Source organism: Sapajus apella, unplaced genomic scaffold, assembly GCF_009761245.1.
Source record: "Sapajus apella isolate SASKATOON/1434 unplaced genomic scaffold, GSC_monkey_1.0 scaffold32, whole genome shotgun sequence".
Classification (NCBI taxonomy): Eukaryota; Metazoa; Chordata; class Mammalia; order Primates; family Cebidae; genus Sapajus; species Sapajus apella.
This window is the reverse complement of record NW_022436972.1, coordinates 9,265,609-9,287,148: the sequence shown is the minus strand read 5'-3', so window position 1 is coordinate 9,287,148 and position 21,540 is coordinate 9,265,609. Positions and strand designations below refer to the sequence as shown.

Genomic DNA, 21,540 nt, shown 5'->3' with positions numbered 1-21,540 from the left:
TTGTGTGTCTCTATGCCTGTGTGTGCATATGAATGAGTTTATGTAGAGGCATACATAGAGAAGACGGCTATTTTTGTGAATCCAAATGTGGGTTAGCTTAAGTAGGACTTAAAGGTAGATTTACACTCCCTTCTCTGTCTCTCCCTGGGGTATTAGTTTGTACTTAGACTCAAGAGTTAACCAATAAATCGTGAAGCCTTTTAAAATATGCTGTTAAAGCCACGATTTTATTTGCTGTATTTCCAGGTATGAGGGAAAGTAAAAAAGTCCCAACATGCTGATACGTCTTACCAGGTGCATGGCAGAGCTCCGAGGCGGATGTGGCTCAATAAGCAACTGAGATGGCGTCTGTCCAAAGTTTTGGATCTGTGCCTCCATGGCCTGCAGGGGAAGGAGGGTGACTGTCATGATCAATATGCATCAAAGAGAGAGGCCAACACACTCTTTGACAATGCAAGTGTATCCCAAGTCAGCCATGAAAAAAAGTCCAGAAAATTCACCGGGTGCTCTTTTCTCAGGGTGCAGAATCATCCAAGTGTTAGTATTTTGTAGACAAGCTTTGCTCCTCCTTCCAAACATGCTTCAGTTAACCCAGTCACTATTCTTATTTCCAGAAGCTGGGGTTAAATGTGGAAAAGCTAACCTGTGAATACATGCATGCAGCTAAAGACCAAAGAACACTTTCCACACTAAATACAGCACATATACCTTAATAAAGTCCTTTGTAAGAAGGAATGTGTGGGGGTCTCTAATGAAATAAGCTTCTGGAATCTTAATGGAGAAAAAAAAGAATGAGACATAAAGTCTACCAATTATATAAAATAAAACTCAGAAAATTATAGGTTCCAATTAATTCAGACGAAAATCAGTAGAAAGAACACTAAGATTTTATAGGATAATTAGATATGACAAAACTTTTATTACAAAAATATATTTTAGCTTTCTATGCTATTTTAAGAAGAATTCTGGAATATCGTTTTTAAGGTATAAATTCATTTTCTCAAATCTTTTTCCTGAAATTTTAGAGAATTCACTGCCCCCCAAAAAATCTTTGTGTATCCTGAACTATGCAATATTTCATTAAAGCCTATGTGGATAGAAATGATATTTTATAGTTTCCAATGAATAAAAATAATTTTAGCCCTCAAAATGTCTGGACTGTACAATATACCTTTCTTGTGTGTGTCAAAGAGATAGTCTTAAAAGAAACTTAAGTATTTCTTCTAAACATAAATTCTATAGGCAAAATATTTCAACATATGAAGCTAGACTAACAAAAATATTTTTCTGAAATATTGTATGTAATTTATGTCAACAAGGAGAAGCACGATATTTACTATGATCATTACCCTGCCACCATGCTAATTTTTTCCCTAAATTGTGTGCAATTTGGTTGCACATAAATGTGAAATATGAAAATCATAGCTTGTAGGAGCACAGGTAAGTTGGTAGATGGCTCTTGCCATAGTACCACCACTCATCTCATTGCTATCTACAATTTGAATTTATAAAGTACTTAAATTTAAAAATCTGTCCTCCTAGACTGCATTTCAAGAAAATGTTTATCAATAAAAATGTGAACTTGTAAATTTATTAGCAATATTAAACATGAATGCATCATTATCTGCCATATTTTAGAAATGTCTGCATAAATGGGACTTCGGTTCTTTTATTTGCAGAGGGAATGGGATGAATTATTAAATCTCTTTAAGTGCTGTCCAATTTTTATGTATACATTTATTTGCATGGTGTCCACTCATAAGCAAAGTGTGACTATTTAACTAAATTTTATTCACATATGATGCATTTACATCCTACTTTTGTACCCCCAAGGCAAGATTTACGAGTATAAAAGGGGGAAGAGACCATTTCTGGTTAGGTTCACATTTTTAACAACAAACTCTTGAGAATTATTTGGGAAACAAAAGTGGTAATTTTATTGTTAACACTGCCCTGGTTAGTAAATGTCGAATACCTAGCTTCACGTATGATGAACAGCTAAAGGTCTCTCTAACAACAGATACTGCTACCCCTGTTTTTACTTCCCCAGAGAAAGGACTCGAGTGGGAGTGAGGAGCAGGGGTAAAATGAAATATATTTTAATCGCTAGATCAGTGTCTTGCACTTAGTAGGCAGCCTTTCAATGTTTATTGAGGGAATGGGTCGACAAACATGGTTTTTTTGACTCTAGTTTTGTTTTTTAAGTGGAAGCATTAAAATTGTACTAGAAAATGTTATGAAATGGATAAAATTTCTAGAAATCTTCTGTACAGTTCTCTTCTCTTCTGCAAGTCCCAACTCTAATCTTTTTGGACTAAGGCAGAATACATATGCATATATATTTAAAAGAGCTCTCCAGTCAGGCATCAGGATAAAGATGAAGTTGTGACTAACCTTACCCTTTCATTAAGACAATCAGTTCCCGACACAAAACATTTATTTCTTTTGAGACTATACTACCCTGTGATCTACTTTACATGCCTTCATGACCCAAAGGATCTTAGCCCAATATTTCTCTTTTAGCTATCTGGTAATCCTGTCCTCAGATCATTCCTTACCCTCTGATTTAAAAATGTACAGATCTTTCTGATCTTGAAAAACATACTGTCTCCCTTTACTTCTTGTCATTACCAAAACGTTTGAGTGGGAAGTGAGCACCTACTATCTTTCTTCCCCTGCTCCCCATGTAAGACTTTCTGTCCTTTCCTACTTTCAGGGAGTCATCAATGACTTTCTTGTCAAGAGTGCAGGTCCTGTGCATGGGAGAGTTGCCTGATGACATGCAGAACCCATTCTGCAACACATGAATTGTTACAATGAAGTAGTTGTTTTGAGAGCTACTCCCTACATAGGAGAAAATCCTCCCCTAACGCTAACCTTGGGGAGGTATCTAAATTCTTCACCTCCCAGACTCCCTAAATCATAATGAATGCCCTGGATATTCTCACAGCGCATTTTTCTCCTTTATTGTAGATTTTAACACACAATTACTTATGTATGTCTGTTTGTTCAGACTGAATCTCTACGGGTCAGGACTGTGACTTAGTCTTAACAGAGGCTCCAAAAATATTTGCTGAATATAGAAGTAGGGCATTTGTATAAAACTGAAAGCTAGTCTAGAAAAAGAAAAGCACTTCAGAGTTTTTTACTTTTACAATTCAATACCACAAAAACAATTGACAGACATTTGTTGAATGCTTACTCTATGCCAAGGGATACAAAGTCAGATCCCAGGCTGCCCTCAGGAAGTTAGCAGTCCCCGAAATAAAGATGATGAATGTGTCGGTGCACATGGTAGGGAGCAGGACCGCAGTGGAGATGGGCCCAGGCTGCCCTGGGAGCCCAGAGGAATGACAGAGGGGAAGGGGTATAGGCTCTTTGGAAAAAGACACTCAGAAAAAAACAGAGCTCAGGTTTGAAGATTAAGTAAGAATTAGTTTGTCAACAGCATGAAAAGGTTTTCTGCAGTATAGACATTTTCTCTTAAAAATTTCCAATGATATTAAGTTAAAAAAAAAAAACCCTACTGGTAGTAACTGTGAGACGGATTCCTTCTATATTATCCAGAAATGTCATTTTAAAAAGTCTACATGTTTCTATTTATCTATACATTGGTCTGCATGGGTCAGAGACATTTAATGTTAACTTTATTCACAAAACATGCATTTGAGTACCTACTACATACTAGATCGCATTCTAGATGTTAATGATATTGGTCAAATGAAATCGGTAAAATTCCTGCCCTCAAAGAGCTTATATTCAGCCTGAAGTCACACACTGGCATCCCTTGGGCTAGATTCAGCTCACAGACATGGTTTCTATTTGAGCCAAAATTTACAGGTCAGTAAATGGTGTACAACAAATTGGATTTTTTTTTTTTTTGGCTTCTCTTTAAAAATTAGCAGATCGGGCAATACTACCTCAGCATTCCTGCACAGCTGCCCTTCTGTAACACCCACCACTCAGGCAACCTGGGCACTGCCACTGGCTTGTATCATTCCTCTATTCCCTGTCTGGTCCTTATATGCTTTGGGGTTTGCGAATCCTTTTAAAATATAATAATTAAAACTTTAATTTGTATTACAAGATATCAATTGCTTTGTATATTTGTTGTACTTTCTAGTAAACACAGAATGAATTAATATTGCACACATGAGCTCATGAGCATGTATAATGCATATAGAAAAAGCCTAAAACGTTGGAAATGTCTGTCAATCTAACTTCATTAAATCTATGTTATCCATTTAGAAGCTCCATTATTTTATATACCATTAATAAGTAAAATATGCTATCAATTAAACTGTGCTATATCATTGATTGACTGTACGACACATTATGATTTTGGAGAATTGAGATATGAAAATGGTGTGCATCTTAGAATCAATAAAGCATAGTAACTTTTTAAACAGTGGTGTCACGAGTCTTACATTTTGCATACAAAGCTAGCACAGGTAACAGGCTTAAACCACTGGATTTTTTAAAACAAATAAGGCTAACAAACCCTTTGATGTTTTACAAATATGAAAGACAATGCATCCATTGGTAGACAACACTTTGGCAGAATATCATGAAAATATAGATTTGCTTGTAAATAATATTCTTTGTTAATGATATTAAGAGATCATTTAATTTGGTATCTTGAAGTTAAGCTTATGTGCATTCACTTTTATTTATTCAAATTTCTCATTTTTTAAGATTTAAGATAAAAGTGTATAAGGTACACTAATCTTAACTGTATAGCTTGATGAATGTATGTATGTATGTGTATACATTTTTCCAGTTCTTCTAACCACTACCCAGATTAAGATAAAGGACTTTGGAATGGAACTGGAAGGTTCCATATCTTGGTCTGGGTGGTGGTTACATAAGACAATACATAGATATTGGCAACCTTGTACCTCCCCAGCCAATTACTCCTTCTTTTTAGCCCCATTACCCTGTCAAGTTAACAATTATTTTGATGTTTATCATCATTTATTATTTTGTATTCTGGAATTTTTGATTAAATTGAATTATATACCACATATTTTCTATCTTGCTTTTTTTGATCAATATAATGCCTGCAAGATTCAACCTTGTGGTATGTAAGAGCAGTTTGTTCATTTTTTTTTTTGCTGTATGGTATTCCAGTGTATTAACCTACCACAATTTATCAGTTCTCCTGTTGATGAATATTTTGGTTTGTTAACAGTTTCAGGTTACTGTGAATAAAGCTGCTTAGAAGATTCTTGTACATGTCTTTTGATGGCGGTTAGCAGCCAGTTTTTGGAGAGTCTACAGCTAGATAAGGGGTTGCTGGGTCATAGGGTAGGAGTAAGTTTAGTTTAACTGCCAAACTATTTCTCCAAAATGGTTTTGTGTGTTTATTTTCTGTATCTGTGAACTCAAAATGTAATGGTCAAAGCTGTAAATAAAGTAATGATTTAAATTGTATGGTCTTTTAAGGTACTGATAAATTATTAATAAAACTTGTATATGTCCAAACTCATTTGTCTCATAAAATAACTATAATAATTATTTCTTTACCAGGAATTGTTAAAGTAGAAATGAAAATTAAGTTAAAGACTTTTAAATTTTAATTGTTATAGATTCTTATTAAAAAAATTGTTTTGCCAAATATTTATTGAACCGATGTGCACTTAGCATTTATTTCTCTCCCTGGCTAAGACCCACCAAGAAATAGGTGGGTTGAACGCCTTGAGGAAGTTCTAAAGCATGGAATTCTGTAGGTATAGGAAGAGAAGTAAAGATAAATGTGAACTGAGTTATGCGCAGATGAACAAAATAAGTAAATATGAACAGTATACATGATTTTCAGATTGCATACACATGTATGACACATAACTTAAGTTTTTAGTTTAACCTGCTTATCTGTATACAGAGCTCCAATTAAGGAAAGTTTCTATTAGGGACACTTTCCCTTTTGTCCCCTCCCTACTTCCTGATTATCCCATTTCTTAGTCTGGTAAGGCTTGCCTTTATACAATTCTGCAGGACCCACCTACTAAGTTACAAAATTATGACATCTTCATCAGAGTCCCCTCTTTTCTTACTTATTCTCAACAAGTTCTCTTGAGTCTTTCTTCTTCTTCCTCTGAGGCCAGGGCCAATGTGCATGATTATGCTGCCTATGCCCTGTACGAAGATTCTCAGTTGGAAGGCAAATGAGTGATAGGATAGAGAAAGGAACACCTTTTGTAATTCATCCACTTAGAGAAAGTGGCCTCTAAAATGTGCACAAAAGGGCATGTGTGTTAGCTTTGATGTGACTTATGCCTTATCCCTTTGACCTCTATATTTCTTGCTTGTTTTCTTTCTTTTTTTGCTTTCCTTCCAAGAAAGTTCTACCTCCCCTATGAATAAAGATACATACCTGGAATTAAATACTCAGAAGAGGAAATAAATAAATATACTGTGTGCTTATGTGTTGCACATTTGCCTATTAATTTTAAAAGACTTCCTAGCTAAGGTATAATTAAATGTGGCAACCAAGTAAGCCAGAATTCAGAAGCTATGCCTTCTCTGGCATGTGATAGGTAAAAACTTTGGTTAATCTTGTCTCTTCCACGTTGCAGGTAGAATGATTACATTTACATTTTTCTCCACAGAATGATTGCAACTGTTTGTTTTCTGTTTTATTTTGTTTGTTTGTTTTTGTTTTGTAAACGTAATTCAGTATTATCTTTCAGATGAAATGCCATCAGGTCTCCAGTGCCATGACAAACAGCCCAGAGGAAACAACATAGGCTCTCAAATGACCTATTCATCCATTTTCCTGGCCTGTATAAACTCTTAAATTGCTTTCCAGAAAAATCAGCATTTTATAAAGTACCATAGGTTATGCTACCCACAATGCAAAATATCAAACTATGTCCAAATACCAGTAAATTCACTAACAATTTTCAGAAAATTCAAGAAAAAAGAAGTAAAAGTGGTTGCCTGAGAAAACAGAAAAAGATTTTCAAAGTTTCCTTAGCATTTATTTTGTTTATCTCACTGTATGGCTCTTACTTACAAGGCTTTAATTTAAATGCTTAAAAGTACTCTTCATTAAACCAGAAAATACAAATTTGACACAAAATAAAATATATATATGTGACTGATATCATCTTTCTGTTCCACCTGCAATTCTACCAGTACCAAATAGAAAAAAATAAACAAAAACAATGGAATTTTAAGTCTGAAATGATAAAAGAAAAGGTTACTTAATGGCAGACTATATTTTAACTGATAAGCCTTTGCTTCTGGTTTATTGTTGTAATAAAACAGGATCACATAAAGCATTACTATTTAATGCTGGAAAAGCAGGAGCAAAATAAATCAAGCAAATAATATCTGTACTTTGTTATTTCTTGCTTTATAAATATTAAACTATATAAAAAATTAAAATGCTATTTTATATTCAACTGCTTCTAGTTTTTCATAGAAACCACAAAATAGAGGAATAAATATTTTTCCTTTCATGTTAACCATCAACTGCATTAAGGCTAAACCTATTCTGGCAAAACTATTAGAATATTTAAGCAAATATTTGGTAATCCAAGTAAAAGAGCACGTTTGCCTTAATTAGTAGATGCTGTTAGACAGTATTTGAGGGAGGGGATTCTGATGTGTTCAGTTACCTGCCTTAATTCTTGTTTTTTTTCTTTTAGTGTAAACCTAAGCAGAATGAATATGTGACTTATCCCCTTGCTGATCCCTGTTTCCTCCTTGGCATGCTGAATTATAATGGTGATATTACATAACTGACTTAACAAATGAATGTGAAAAAGCACCATTTCCTCCAGATAGAAAATGCTCCATCCAGAATATTTTCTGTCTAAATCAGACTAAATCTGTCTAGTACCATCAATGACAAGCTCACTAGATTTTTCCACTTAAAATAAGTATAAGTCAACTCAGGTAGGAAGAGTGAGTACATTTCAATGTTGCTGATTATGGCTGACCAAGCCTGGAAGCCTTAAATAAGCCTGCTTGTCCTAGAGAAATGAACAACTCAAGGGGAACAGACAGGTGAGCTGGACATCTTCCTTGGCTCTGGAAGATGCACCTCCATTGACCTGTGCTCCTTCGCTCTCTACCTTCCCAGTGGGTTCAGCCAATGACACAATCAATGACAAAGCCAATGACACAGTGGAGACAGAATTATATGGCTTCTCTCTGCCAAGTCCCATTTGGCAGTGCCTGGCCTTTACTCCGCTATCTAAGGCCACAGCTTTTGTTGGGTGAGCACTTTTCTTGCCAGATTCCAGGAATGGCTCCCTTTCCTTGTCACTTCCCTTGTTCAGTCACTTTACCTTGTCTATACCTTTGTAAATTGAACCATTATTAAACTCTCTGCATTATTCTTTAAAAAATAGTTAATTGTGGTAAAATATATATAACATAAAATTTACCATCTTAACCATTTTTAAGAGTACAGTTCAGTAGTGTTAAGTACATTCACACTATTGTATAACCAATCCCCAGAATCTTTTCATCTCCTAAAATTAAAATGCTATACTTAATAAAAACTCACCACTCCTTCTAGTCCCCGGCAGCCACTATTCCACTTTCATTCTCTATGATTTTCACTAGTTAAGATACCTCATAGAAGTGGAATCATACAGGATTCCTCTCTTTGTGACTGGCTTGTTTCCCTTAGCATTAATATGCTCAAGATTCGCCTATTGCAGCATGTGTCAGAATTTCCTTCCTTTTTAAGGCTAATAATGCATTACACACACACACACACACACACACACACACACACACACACACACACACACATTTTTTAAATCCATTCATCCATCCATGGAACACTTGGGTTGCTTTAAACTTTTGACTATTGTGAAAAATACTCCTAAGAACATGAACATACAAATGTCTCTTTGAAACCCTTCTCTCAATTCTTCTGGATATATACCCAGAGGTGGAATTTTCTGGGTCATAGGGTACCCAGAGGTGGAATTTTCTGGGTCATAGGGAATTCTATTTTTAATTTTTGAAGGATTTCCATACTGTTTTTCTTTTCCTAGCAGTTATATCAGCTGTAGCATTTTACATTCCTACCAACAGTGCACAAAGTTTCCAGTTTCTGTACATCCTTACTAACACTTGTTATTTTGTTTTGATAGCAGCTAACCTACTGGGTGTGAGGCCCTATCTCACTGTGGCTTTGATTTGCATTTCCCTAATGATGAATGATGCTGGCACATACTTATTGGTCATTTGTATGTTCATTTGTGTGTTTTCTTTGGAGTCTTCATTATCCTTTTTGAAAGGTAATGTGCTGAGATCCTGACTGATACAAATAGGATTGCTATTCAGGCACAACAAATGCTGGTTACTTTTTGCTACATGTTGGGGTAGGACTGACCAAAAAAACATTATATCCAAGCAAGGAACACTTTCACTGAGGATTTTAAATATTTCAGAGATGACTATATGCTTACAGGAAAGGCTGTAGCGTCTCATTGCAATAAATACTTGTTGATAGGAACAGAACTGAAATGCTCTTTTCTAGATGACTTAGGGATTGGCCTACCTGGAAGCAAAGGTTTTAGCTGATGATCTCTTAATAATTCTTCCAGGTTTCTGGTTCTTTGCCCACTTTGTGATTAATCATTAAATGGTACCTAAGTAGAGTACTCAATCCACAAATGCTTAACCATAGGTGAGAAGAATCAGAATGACATCCCTGCCAAATTTTCCCTGGTTGAATAAGTTTAGTTTACTAAACTCCATGCTTGCTGATTCAGGAGGTAAAGGAGGAGGAAAACAAGTTGAAGAAAACAAGTAGTGCAGGAGCAGGAATGAGAGAGAAGTGGTAGTATTGGTGTCAGGCTTTGTAAGTTCACTGGGAGTGCCTAATCATGTGAAAAAATAAAAATAAAAAAAAGCTGAAATAGATTTGTTTGGTATGTAGAATGACACTGAGACACAGGTTTACCAGGTGCTGACATAAATATTCCAAATTAAAATAATACACTTTTAGTACACTAAAGTGAGAGTAAAGTATTATTGCATGCATTCAGCAGAACAAAATATTCTTGATTTTGACATAAATGGGCAACAATAATTTAGATATACTATACTCAGACTTCAAATGGCTTTAAATAGCCTCATTATCAATATGTTTAAAACCTTTAAAGATGAGTTCTAAACATCTAACTGAAATGTCTAGGTACTCAGATTGGCTAATATCAATTTCAACAAATTGAAACATGCAATTTGTTTTGAATAATTGTTAATTTATGCTGAGGTAACAACTGTGTAATATAACTGAAATCTATGTTAACAGAAGATGAGGAAATCCCTTCCAGCTATTTTTATTATAAACAGCAGGCTGCAATTTTCACTCTTCTTCCCTTGAGTAAAATATGGCTTTAGATGCTTGTGAAAGTACTTGCTGTTAATTTCTGAAAATCAATAATTAGTACTTCTCAACATCACACAATAAAAATAAAGAGGAGAAAAAATCACAACTCACATAACTGACACACATCCAACTTTGGCTAGCTGCATCATTTATTCTTTTCTAGTGCACAATTGATGACCAAGGCCTAGTGAAGAACTGCAGTAATTATGAGGAGGTAAGATAAACCTAAATTAAAGATTTATTCACTAATCAAAATTAAATGTGTGTCATTAATTTCCTTGATACTAATTTCTATATTAAAACCTTATTCATCAAACCTTTGCAATACAAGCCTTCTGGCTCTTAATGCAAACCTTTGCAATGAGAAACATATAACAAATATATTTGAACCTATATATCCTTACTCGTTTTAGGAATCATGGTATTTTTCTTGCTCCCAAATGATCCTTTAGCTTTAGAACACCAAATATTTATTTTCACTCCAATAATTAAAATGTAGGGGTTTGCTTTCTATTTTAACTTGGCTTTTGAATTTGTTAAAATTTTCATCCCAGTAAGACATTCAGTAATTCTAGGGGGAAATTAAGATGGTTTTAAGAAATCTTTATCAACCACTTTGTGACCATTTGTTGCAATCACTTCTCAGGATAACTGCCCGGGAGAAGAACTCTGGACATTCCCCATATGAAGACAATTAGGCATCATGGCACTTGTAAATGGATACAACTCATTCATGCAGATCCAGCAGGTGGTGTTGATATTTCTTGTCATATCAAAGAGAGTCAGAAATGGGGGGAGGAAAAGCTGAGGGATACAGAAGTCAGAAAGAATAAAGAATAATAGAAAGAATTCAAGGAAGGCAATAATTGTAGAGGCCCTCAATGTTGCATTATGAATACCTTCATTTACATCACCAGGATGAAAAAAGTGTGTTTTTTTCCTTATAAATTTTATGAGTTCATCATCTCAGAAAAGCCAGCATTGCAGCTGTTTTGGTTAAAGACACATCTATCTTCTGGTTCTTGACAGCCCTATCATGTCAGTTCTTTATAGTAGCAAGGAATATTTCAGCAAGAAAATAAAGTAAAAACTGAAGTCATCTAGCCTGCTTCCTATGGGCATATTTTCACCATAGGTAGATCCAAAGGGATGTGGTGTTATCCCTGTTAGCTTGAGAAAAAGATAGAGAAAGAAAATATAAGCTAAGAAAACCAAGAAATATTAACAGAAAATTAGACTAAAAATATCACATTTTTTATGACTGTGGGTGTTATTAAAAACTACTTAATATTTTAATATTTCCAGCATAAATAAATGTGTATATCTATAAATAAATAATTATTGCAATGGTTCATATGTTCTAATGGCTGCCAGAAAACAATGCTTTATGATAGGCTCATGTGGATACTTCTCACTGTTAAAAAGAAGCCATTTAAATCATTTTTCAGTTCGGCAATGTCAACTATAGAAATAATGACAAGCATTGTGACAAGCTCAGAAGTTAGTATCTTGTTAATAACTTGTCTGGTATATACTTACAGCTTCTGTTGAAATAGCGACTCCTTTTTTTTCTCTTGCTGAACCAGTACAACTTTAATGCCAGTAATAGTGATGCTACTTCATTTGACAATATGAATAGAAAACTAATGACACTCAAGTAGAACTTTTAAAAATATAAAGAATAATGAAGGAAGAAATGCTAATACTAATTAAGATCAAGAAAGAATGTTACAGGCAATAAGTGAGCTGCAATTAGGCTATCTTGATAAAATGTTGGAGATAATGCTGAAAAGAAATTTAAAAACCACAATTTCTTCTTTTAACTAAATAATATTTAAAACAAATTAACTTATTTTCTCTGTTGCTAACATAGATTTTTTTTATTAGATTGATAATTTGGGTATCACATATAAATAATTTATGAAAACAAAAGTTCTTTTAAGATATTTCATGTAATTATACCTTTAGGTAATAATGTCTATGTAGTGCTTTATAGTTTAAAGTATTTTTCACATATTTTTTTCTCCTATGAATTATTTTTTAAGTGAGAAAATACAGGTACATAAAAGTTGAGTGACTGGTTTAATGTCACTCAAATACTAATGGTTGGGCTGTGATACAACTTATAATCTCATTCTCATCTTTCTATCCTTTTTTATTGCCTATGACATACTATATAATCATACTCTGAGGCACACAGGTTTGAATACTTATGTCTATAATCATTTAAGTGTAATAATTTATTAAAACAATTTTAGAATCAAGTATTTTACACTTATAAAAGTACAGTAAAAAATTTTCATGGTCTTCAATTAATTAATACTAACTACTAATCAATTACTAACTACAACATGATCCCACAGTACCTTTGTAAGCCTCAAAGACTAATAAAATTATATTTTTCTGAGAAGTGATGAGATCAAATGATCAACAAAATGGCTGATAAAGTTTTCTGAAAATCATTGTAATTTTCCCCATATAATTACTGAAAGTTTTACTGAGTTGAAACTTGTAACAAATTCAAAAGCATAAATAAAATAGAGAAACATCTTTACAGTTTGAAAAAGCAAAATACCTTACGTTAAAATTTTAAGAATCTTTCTGAAGCAAGAATATTAATGAATAAAATTAAGTATATATTTTGTTATTTTTCAATTGTTAGAAAATAATGGGGCTAAAGAAGCCTTGCCTCAAGAAACAGGACACCTCACCTAGGTCCTGGCTCTGACGCCACATAGCTAGGTGTCTTGAAAAACTTATTTAATGAGATATGTAATAAGAGGTTGGGCTAAATGATTTTTAATTGGGAATGTGTGTGAAATTCCTAGAGAATGTTTTTTTTTTTTTCAAAATAGACTTGTTGAAGCCTTTCCCTGGATATTCTGAGATGCCCATGGGATGGTGAGGATAGAGTGAATGGGGAGTTAGACGGGTATGGGATGTGTATTTAAAAATAGTACAGGGTGGCCGGGCACATTGGCTCAAGCCTGTAATCCCAGCACTTTGGTAAGCTGAGGCAGGTGGAATTCAAGACCATTCTGGCCAACATGGTGAAACCCCTTCTCTACTATAAATACAAAAATTAGCCAGGCTTGGTGGTGGGTTCCTGTAATCCCAGCTATTTGGGAGGTTGAGATGGGAGAATTGCTTGAACCTGGGAGGTAGAGGTTGTAGTAAGCCAAGATGGCGCCACTGCACTTCAGCCTGGTAGACAGAGCGAGACTGTTTCTCTTTAAAAAAAAAAAAAAAAAAAAAAAAAAAAAAAGTACAGGATTGGGTGAGGTTTTGATGAAATGGTTTTAAATTTTGAAACTGGGTGATAGGTACATGGAGGTTCATTATACCATTCTCTTGACTTTTGTAGGAAAAAAAAAAAAAAGCTCTCCAAATGAGTCTAATACACCTTTAGCAGAGCAGTGCTTCTTAAAAGTTAACGTCTCAAACAAGTTGCCTGGGGCTCTCGTTAAATGCACTTTCTAATTTAGTAGGCTGGAGAAGCCTGAGAGCCTGAAGTTCTAGCAAGTTCCCAGGTGATGCTGATTCTGCTCGGCCATGGGCCACATTTGAGTGTCAAGGTGTTGGAAAACCATGGGACTAAATGATTACCAACCAGAATACTCTCTTTCCTAAGCAGGTCATAGGATGAAGTTTCTTGGTCATCATTTAGTAAGTAAAAAAATAAATCAATTCATATAATTTTTATTAATATATACAAATGGATAAGAAAAAAAATATGATTTCTCATGCTGGAAAAACACTGCTCAAATAGTAGAGCTCATCTACGAAAAAAGAGCATGGAAGATTATGATGTAAGCCAAGACTTTAGACAATTTAAATAAATCTACTATCCAACAGATCTAGTGTTTACATATTAAGAAGAGCTTTGTACCAGAACTGTACTGTCATGTTTCTGCCCAGAGGCTGTCATGATAAAGTTTATTATCAATTACTGCTTTACAAGTATAAAATAAGTTAAGCTGTCATAATTTTCTCAGCCAGAGTTCCTAAACTGTCAAAGAACGTCAATTTTCAATCTGACATAGAGAAGAAAATTATCTGTTATTCTGACCTCTAATTTCTTGACATTTTAATGCCATAATTGCTATGGTTAGTGCTGCTTCATGATTTCACCTGTCAAGGAAAAATGAATCAATAACCTTAAGCCATTTTTCAAACTTTAGCACTAACTTCAAAACTCGGTTATAGGCAGATTTTTTTTTTTTTACAAAGGAGACATATATATTCATGTATTAAATATGTCTCTTTTTAAATTAGTGCTTAATTTAAGCATGAAAAAATCCATCTTAGGCTAGTTGGAGTTTAGTGTAACTATAATTAGCCTTCCTTTGGTTTTATTTATATGAAATGTACAATCTTGCATTATAAAAATACTAAGATAAACATTATCAAATAAAATAAATGTATTGAGCTCAAGGAAATGGTTAATATTTTAAACTCTGCTTTTTCCAAGAGCCCGTGTCCAACCACTTAGGTGGTAATCAACTCTCTCAAGTCACAACACAGCAGTACAAGACCTCCAAACACTCAACAAGAATGTTTTAAAGAAAGGTACTGTGCCTCTCAGATGGTCTAATCATAGGGGTTGTAAATAGGCAAGGGCATATAAATGACCACTAAATAATGAATATGCTGCACTTCATTCCATCTTATCTGGGTTCTTTGTTATGACCATAGATGTATTAGTCCTTCTTTACAGAGAGAGCAACTGAGGTAAAGTGAGATTGAATAACTCAGCCTCCTTTACCCAGCTCACAGGATTCAGGCGGGCTCTCATTCTTTGGAGGACACTATTTCTCACATTCTTAAATTTTAGTGCAGAACTGTCTTTGTGGGAATCTGTTAGCTTCTATGTGGCTAACCGGCATTAACAGCAATGGGAATACGTTAGAGGGGCAAATGGTGGGAATTGGGAGGGGAAGTTAACTAGCATTCCTTGAAATCATTTAATCTGTTATGTCTACACTGTACTAAATGGCCACCTAGTGGTCACAAGGAGATAGAGGCCCTTCCCAAGCAATCTTGAGTCCACACAGGTCCACGGGGTCACGGTAAACCTCTCTGCTGGTGTGTGCTGAGGCCTCTGCAGGCTGGGGGAAGGGAGGTAAGAGTATTCCAGGTATGCGTTCCTTCACATGTAGTGTTTTAAGAACTGACACAGAATTATAGGGTTGAGGAAGTGGGCAAGAAGTTTTGGGAGAAAGAACATGCATTTCACAGTATGACTCCAGGTCTCTCTAATGAAACCTGAGTGTCTGGCAATTATGTGCTCTGAATGAGCATGCTGAAAGGAGACAGAGTCCTGGGCTGAGGCACCCTAGCAGTAGACAGTTGGCATCACTAGAAGGTAATAAAGCTGTAATACAAGATATTGTTCAGACCATCTATAGAATAAGCCGACATATGCTTGAACCATTCCCATTCAATAGAAAACAATTTTTAATTTTTACATTTCTATGTAATGTTTCATTAAGAAGTTCTACAGTTTAACAATCCTTATACACATTTTTTTCACTGTCCAAAGCACTGACGTATTATTTTGTAGAAACAGGTATTTTGATAAGATTCAGATAATGAACACTGTATCCATGTAAAGAAAGTTTCCATGTAAAGGTTTCCATTTTAATTCCATTTTCAAATTCTTTCAGTTGTCTCTTTTTAAACCCTCATTTAAATTGCAAAAACCTATTTTTCTGTCAATTTTAATGCTGCTTTGCCCTTTCATCATGTATAAGATGCTTAATGTAGTTTTATTTTGCCCAAAAGGATTAACTTGCAACTTTCTTTATAAGAACAGAACTTTATTATAATGGGTAAAAATGTGTAACCAAATGTTCAGAAGCAAAAATGTCTATGACAATTAAAAGTCAAAAGACAATTTAGAGTTGATCTTGGAATACAGGATGAACTATTACATTTGTTTTCTTTTTTTCTGATTCTAAAAGGTATTAGTCTTAAAAGAATAATTTATAAAGTATTTAATAAAATAGGCATGTGATAAGCAAGGGTGTATACCTAAGAGAATAATTAAGCTCAGAATTATCTCCTACCAAATAATCTGATTACAATTTATATACAATTGGGGGTGCTCAGTTGGGTGAGTATAATGATTTGTAGAGAAAATTCTTTATTTCACCAGCCAATTTCATAATACCTGCCTTCTCTCTCATTCATTCATTCTGTCTCTCTGTTTGTCTCTTGGCTTCAGGCAATAATTTTATCTTCTTGTGCACACAATATGGTACAATACTGCCCCTAATAATATGCTTGCAATGTGTTCTCAGAGTATTTTGCCCTAAGGGTCCAAGATCAATGATTATGAGGCTCTTTCCTTCCTTTTCCCATTCTCTGCTTGAACCATACAAATGGAGTTATTTTAATTTTATAGAGGTATATAAGAAATAAACTTATAAATGCAAATTTTTTGTAGAGCTTCATTTCTCAAATCTACAAGTTTTCCACCTCCAAAATAAAAAATAAAAAAGGCATTCCACTGGCTGGAGATGTAGAAATGATTACTTGTTTTGCATACGACAGATGGCAGATATCTGGTAGAATGGAAGACTGGGATATCACTTCCTTGAAGCAACGCTTAGGTAGCAGCTGTTGCATCTTCACTGTTTCCACTTATCTGAAATCATTTTGTGCAATGTAGAAGTGATTTAAGTAATATTTTATATGAATATTTTCACTAAAAATACTATACGCATACTACAGCACATTATTTCCAACTGTTAGCTATAAACATTTCAGATTGAGAACATATAAAAATAAAACAGCATGACTGCATCTATTTCATTCATGCACTTTTTGAGTATTCCATCTAGAAGGTGGAAATATTGCTTTTATTTATTTATTATTTTCTTGAGACAGGGTCTTGCTCTGTCACCCAGGCTGGAGTGCAGTGGCACAATCTTGGCTCATGATAACCTCTGCTTCCTGGGCTCAAGCGATCCTCCCACCTCAGCCACCAGAGTAGCTGGGACCTCAGCCCCCAGAGTAGTGGGCCTGTGCCACTACAACCTGCAATTTTTGTATTTTTTTGTAGAGAGGGGTTTCAGCATATTGTCCAGGCTGGATGCAAGCCCTCCTCCTGCCTTGGCCTCCCAAAGGGCCGAGATTTCAGGCGTGAGCCACCAAGCCTGTAATCCTAGCTATTTTTAAGAATAGCCACACTGGCAGATTAGTTCAATGTGAAATATTCATATTTAAACGTTTAGCTAGGTTTCATTTGTTACTAACACACATAAAGCATTAAAGATTTTAATGGAGATTTTGAAGTAAGAAAAATAAAATATAGATATAGAAATATATTAAAAATGTCTGCAATTTAAAAAGAAACCACACACTGACTGGTCTCATTACTTGTTTTTGGCCTTTTTTCGATTTTTCCATACATGTCAAGAACCTAAAATCTATGTTTTGTAAAAAGTTGTGTTGAAAAAAATATTATACAGAAAGAGATAGAATGTCAAATTTGTGTTTGAGAGATGACAAAAATGCGTGGAATAATATGGGACTTAACACCTACCTCCCTGAGTACAGGATCAGTGATACTATCCAGGTTCACGGAGCCTTCATAAGTCAAGTAGTGAAAAACGTTCAGAGCCCGAACTGCTTCCGGTCCTCGTTGCTTATAGCCAAATATAAGGTCAATCCACTGGTGAAGTTGGCAAGAAACAAATTCACTTTCTAGGGCCTGAAATGAGTCAAGAAAGAAGCGAGAGACCATGAAAACTTAGTAGACCTTCATATCCTTTTTTTTTAACTTTGAAATATTATGTATAAAAAAGGAGAATATGCTCTTTACATTTCTATACTTGATTTATATGTATCAGATCTTCAGTTCCTAGAAATGGAAAAATACTACCCAGTAGTATTTTACAGAGACCTAAATGAAAACACAGAGACCTAAACGAAAATTTTCTCTTTCTAAAATGCTAAATTTCCTCTTGGCTCCATTATGTACACAATATGAATTAAATATAAATAAATTTCTTATAAAAACATACTCATGTTTAAAAGAAAAATAATTTAAAATATTCTTTTTAATACCGTATTACAACAATTTCATTTCTCATTTTTAAATATTAGTTTGAAATTAAGCAATTTGATGAGAAACTCTGAAATACATTTATTTTCCTTCCTGAAGTCTTCCAGTTTACCTCTGAGATGACTAGAAGGGAATGTCTTTCTTCTGCTCTGAATTAACTCAGCTACTACAAAGTTGGGGAATCACTGGGCAATTTTGGATGTTTGCTAGCTAATGGGAAAGAAATGTAAATTACTAAGAGTCAAGGGCCACACTAAGCTTCCATAAACAGAAAAAAAATAAAGGCCCTTTTACATCCTAAGAAGCCGTCAGACGCTTCCTAGAGGTATCTTGACAGGCAGGTAGGGAGTCTTGCTCAGGTCCGTGAAATGAGCAGTGATGGTACATGGCTTGCTACGCCTCTCACTGCAGTCATTTATCATCAAATTCCTATTGATTTAAAGAGGACACCGATTTCAAAAACATGAAAAAAAGCTGTACATCTAGCTTTGTAAATTTCAGCTTTGCATAGTCATATAAGACAATTTTCTAAATTATGGCTGTCACTAAATATGTGAATAAAGTCATTCTCTGTGATTTCTGTGGTGTTGAAACCAATTTGGAATTCACTTAATGAATAAATTATTTCTTAAATTAGATCACTGAAAACTGCTTTTCATTTTTTAAGTATCTAAATTATTATAAATAATACTTTTCAACTTTTCCTGTGATCACATGTAACTAGTAATTTGTTCCTTTCAAACCCTTTCCTGATTTACTCCTTTCAATTTTTTTTTGTATTTTTTCTACACCAATTAGTGTGGATGTTTCTCATTCAGCAATGTAAACAATGACATTTTATGAAAGAACAGAGTTTCCGTACTAAAGCTAAACAGAATGTCTACACTGTCTATCTCATCGATCTTGAAATAACAGTTCAGAGTGGAACACAGGAAATGAGAAAAAAGTACGAAAGAAGAGATGGTTAAAATTCTGTATTATGTCTATATTAATTTGATCAATTTGTATAAATAATTTTGTCAATTCTCTATAACTATTCAATTAAGAAAAAGGGTCAGTCTAATTATTTAGTAACATTTTTAGTGTCTGATACAATAAATAAAAGGATTTTAAAAAATGAATAAATAGAGGTTTATTATTGAGAAACTATTGCTCAAGTCTATTCACAGGAATCCAAATTAGTTGTGGAATCAGACACATAATTTAAAGGAAGATTTTACCAACATGATCAAGCTAAGCAGCATTCATTACAAATATATCTTATAGATATCATTAAAGAAAAGTTTGATGAAATTTACTATTATCTCTATTAGAGTAAAATCATTATTGAATAAAATATCTAAGGCAATCATGAGTGGCAGTGGGAATGATGACTCTTCAATAATTTGAGCTTTTAAAATGTGTTTTTTCTCTTTTATCTCCATCTCCTATTTTCATTTTCCTTCCACCTCCGTAGGCAATAACTGTAATGTATTTAATGTTTCTCCTTTTGTTTACATGTGCCCTTATAAAATATTCCTCATTCTTTTGTGGATATGCTTTTGAACTATTAAAAATATATAGGGTTAAAAATTTCATTTTGTTCCTTACTTTTCTCATTAAGTATTATTTTAAAAATCTACCTGTGTCACTGTGTGACTAGCCCATTGCTTCTTGTGGCTGCACAAAACTCCCTGGTAACAAACACCAGGCTGCCTCTAATCTCCATGACACAAGGCTATGAAAAAGGCCCCTTTGGATCTTTGTAAGAATTTCTTTGGGATTTATAATCTGGAGTAGAACTGGGAGTGCATACTTAATGTGAGTCATCAGTGCCCACTCTCTAGCAGGGCATGACAGTTTCTATATGTCCAGATCTCCATTGACTCTTAGTATTATCCAGGTTTCTAATTTTGGCCAGTATAAGAGATACAAAATAATATCTCATGGCTTTAATTTTTACTCCTCTAATTACTAATAGATTTGACATCTTTTTAACATGCTTGTTGGTCTTTCGGGTTTCCTTTTCTATAAATTTCCTGTTCATATCTTTTGCCTATTTAAACAATGGAGGTTTTTGCCTTTATATTGTTGATTTATGTATTCAATTTTATTATTATTGCTTTTTTGACAGTATCTCAGTCTATCACCCAGGCTGGAGTGCAGTGGTGCAACCTTGGCTCACTGCAACTTCCACCTCCCGGGCTCAAGTGATCTTTCCACCTCAGCCTCCCGAGTAGCTGGGACTATAGGCATGCATCGCCATGCCCAGCTAATTCTTGTATTTTTGTATTTTGTATTTTTGTGCTGCAGGAACAGGGTTTTGCCATGTTGCCCAGGCTGGTCTTGAACTCCTGAGCTCACGTGATCTGCCTGCCTCGGCCTCCCAAAGTGCTGGAACTACAGACCTAAGCCACTGTACCCAGCCTGACTTATATATTTTAGATAAGAATTCCTTGTTGGTTTGAAACACTGCAAATGCATTCTCCCAAATGTCATATATCTATTAACTTTATCCATGTTCTTTGTTGCATGTGTTGTCTTAATTTTGAGATCATCAAATTATGTTCTAAAAATGTTTATGCTTTGGGGTTTTGTCTTGAATTACAGATAACTATATTTTGATCAATTAGCTTTATATCTAAGGTTTTGCTTTTTCATATTTTGGTCTTTAATTAATCTAGTTCTACTATTAAACAAAAATTCCTTTTCTCAGAGATGTATTGTGTTATCTTGAATGTGTGAATATATATTGGAAACAGACATAAAACTGCCATTATTTACAGATAATATCATAATCTACGTAGAAGCAGCCTAGCCTCCTTCCTCGCTCTTTTCTTTTGCCCTCTCTTCTATGTATCTATCATGTCTACATATGTAGACACATGTGTGTGTCCAGCTTTCTATATTTTTCATTTCTATTATTAGCTTATTAATTATCTTTATTTTCTTTTGCTCTCTTTTCTATGTATCTATCATGTCTGCAAACGTGTGTGTCCAGCTTTCTATATTTTTCATATCTATTATCTTAATTATCTTTATTTCTTATCTATCTCAATATGTGGTAGAATTTATTCTTTTTTTCAGGATTAACTAGGCTATTCAGGAACATTTATTCTTCTTTGTAACT

General features: G+C 34.3%; 1 protein-coding gene across 16 annotated transcripts in view; it reads right to left on the bottom strand.

Annotated features, from left to right (window-relative positions):
- NBEA (neurobeachin) overlaps nucleotides 1-21,540 on the bottom strand; it is a 713,110-nt gene that overhangs the window by 24,964 nt on the left and 666,606 nt on the right. For 8 of the 16 annotated variants that reach the window (XM_032294855.1, XM_032294857.1, XM_032294860.1 and 5 more), the window contains 3 exons: nucleotides 17,910-18,077; nucleotides 709-771; nucleotides 292-381 (listed from right to left, as the gene is read on the bottom strand). In XM_032294855.1, coding sequence (XP_032150746.1) covers nucleotides 292-381; nucleotides 709-771; nucleotides 17,910-18,077 — 321 coding nt within the window. The remainder of the gene's footprint in view (nucleotides 1-291; nucleotides 382-708; nucleotides 772-17,909; nucleotides 18,078-21,540) is intronic. The other 8 variants (XM_032294861.1, XM_032294862.1, XM_032294871.1 and 5 more) reach the window with 1 other exon arrangement.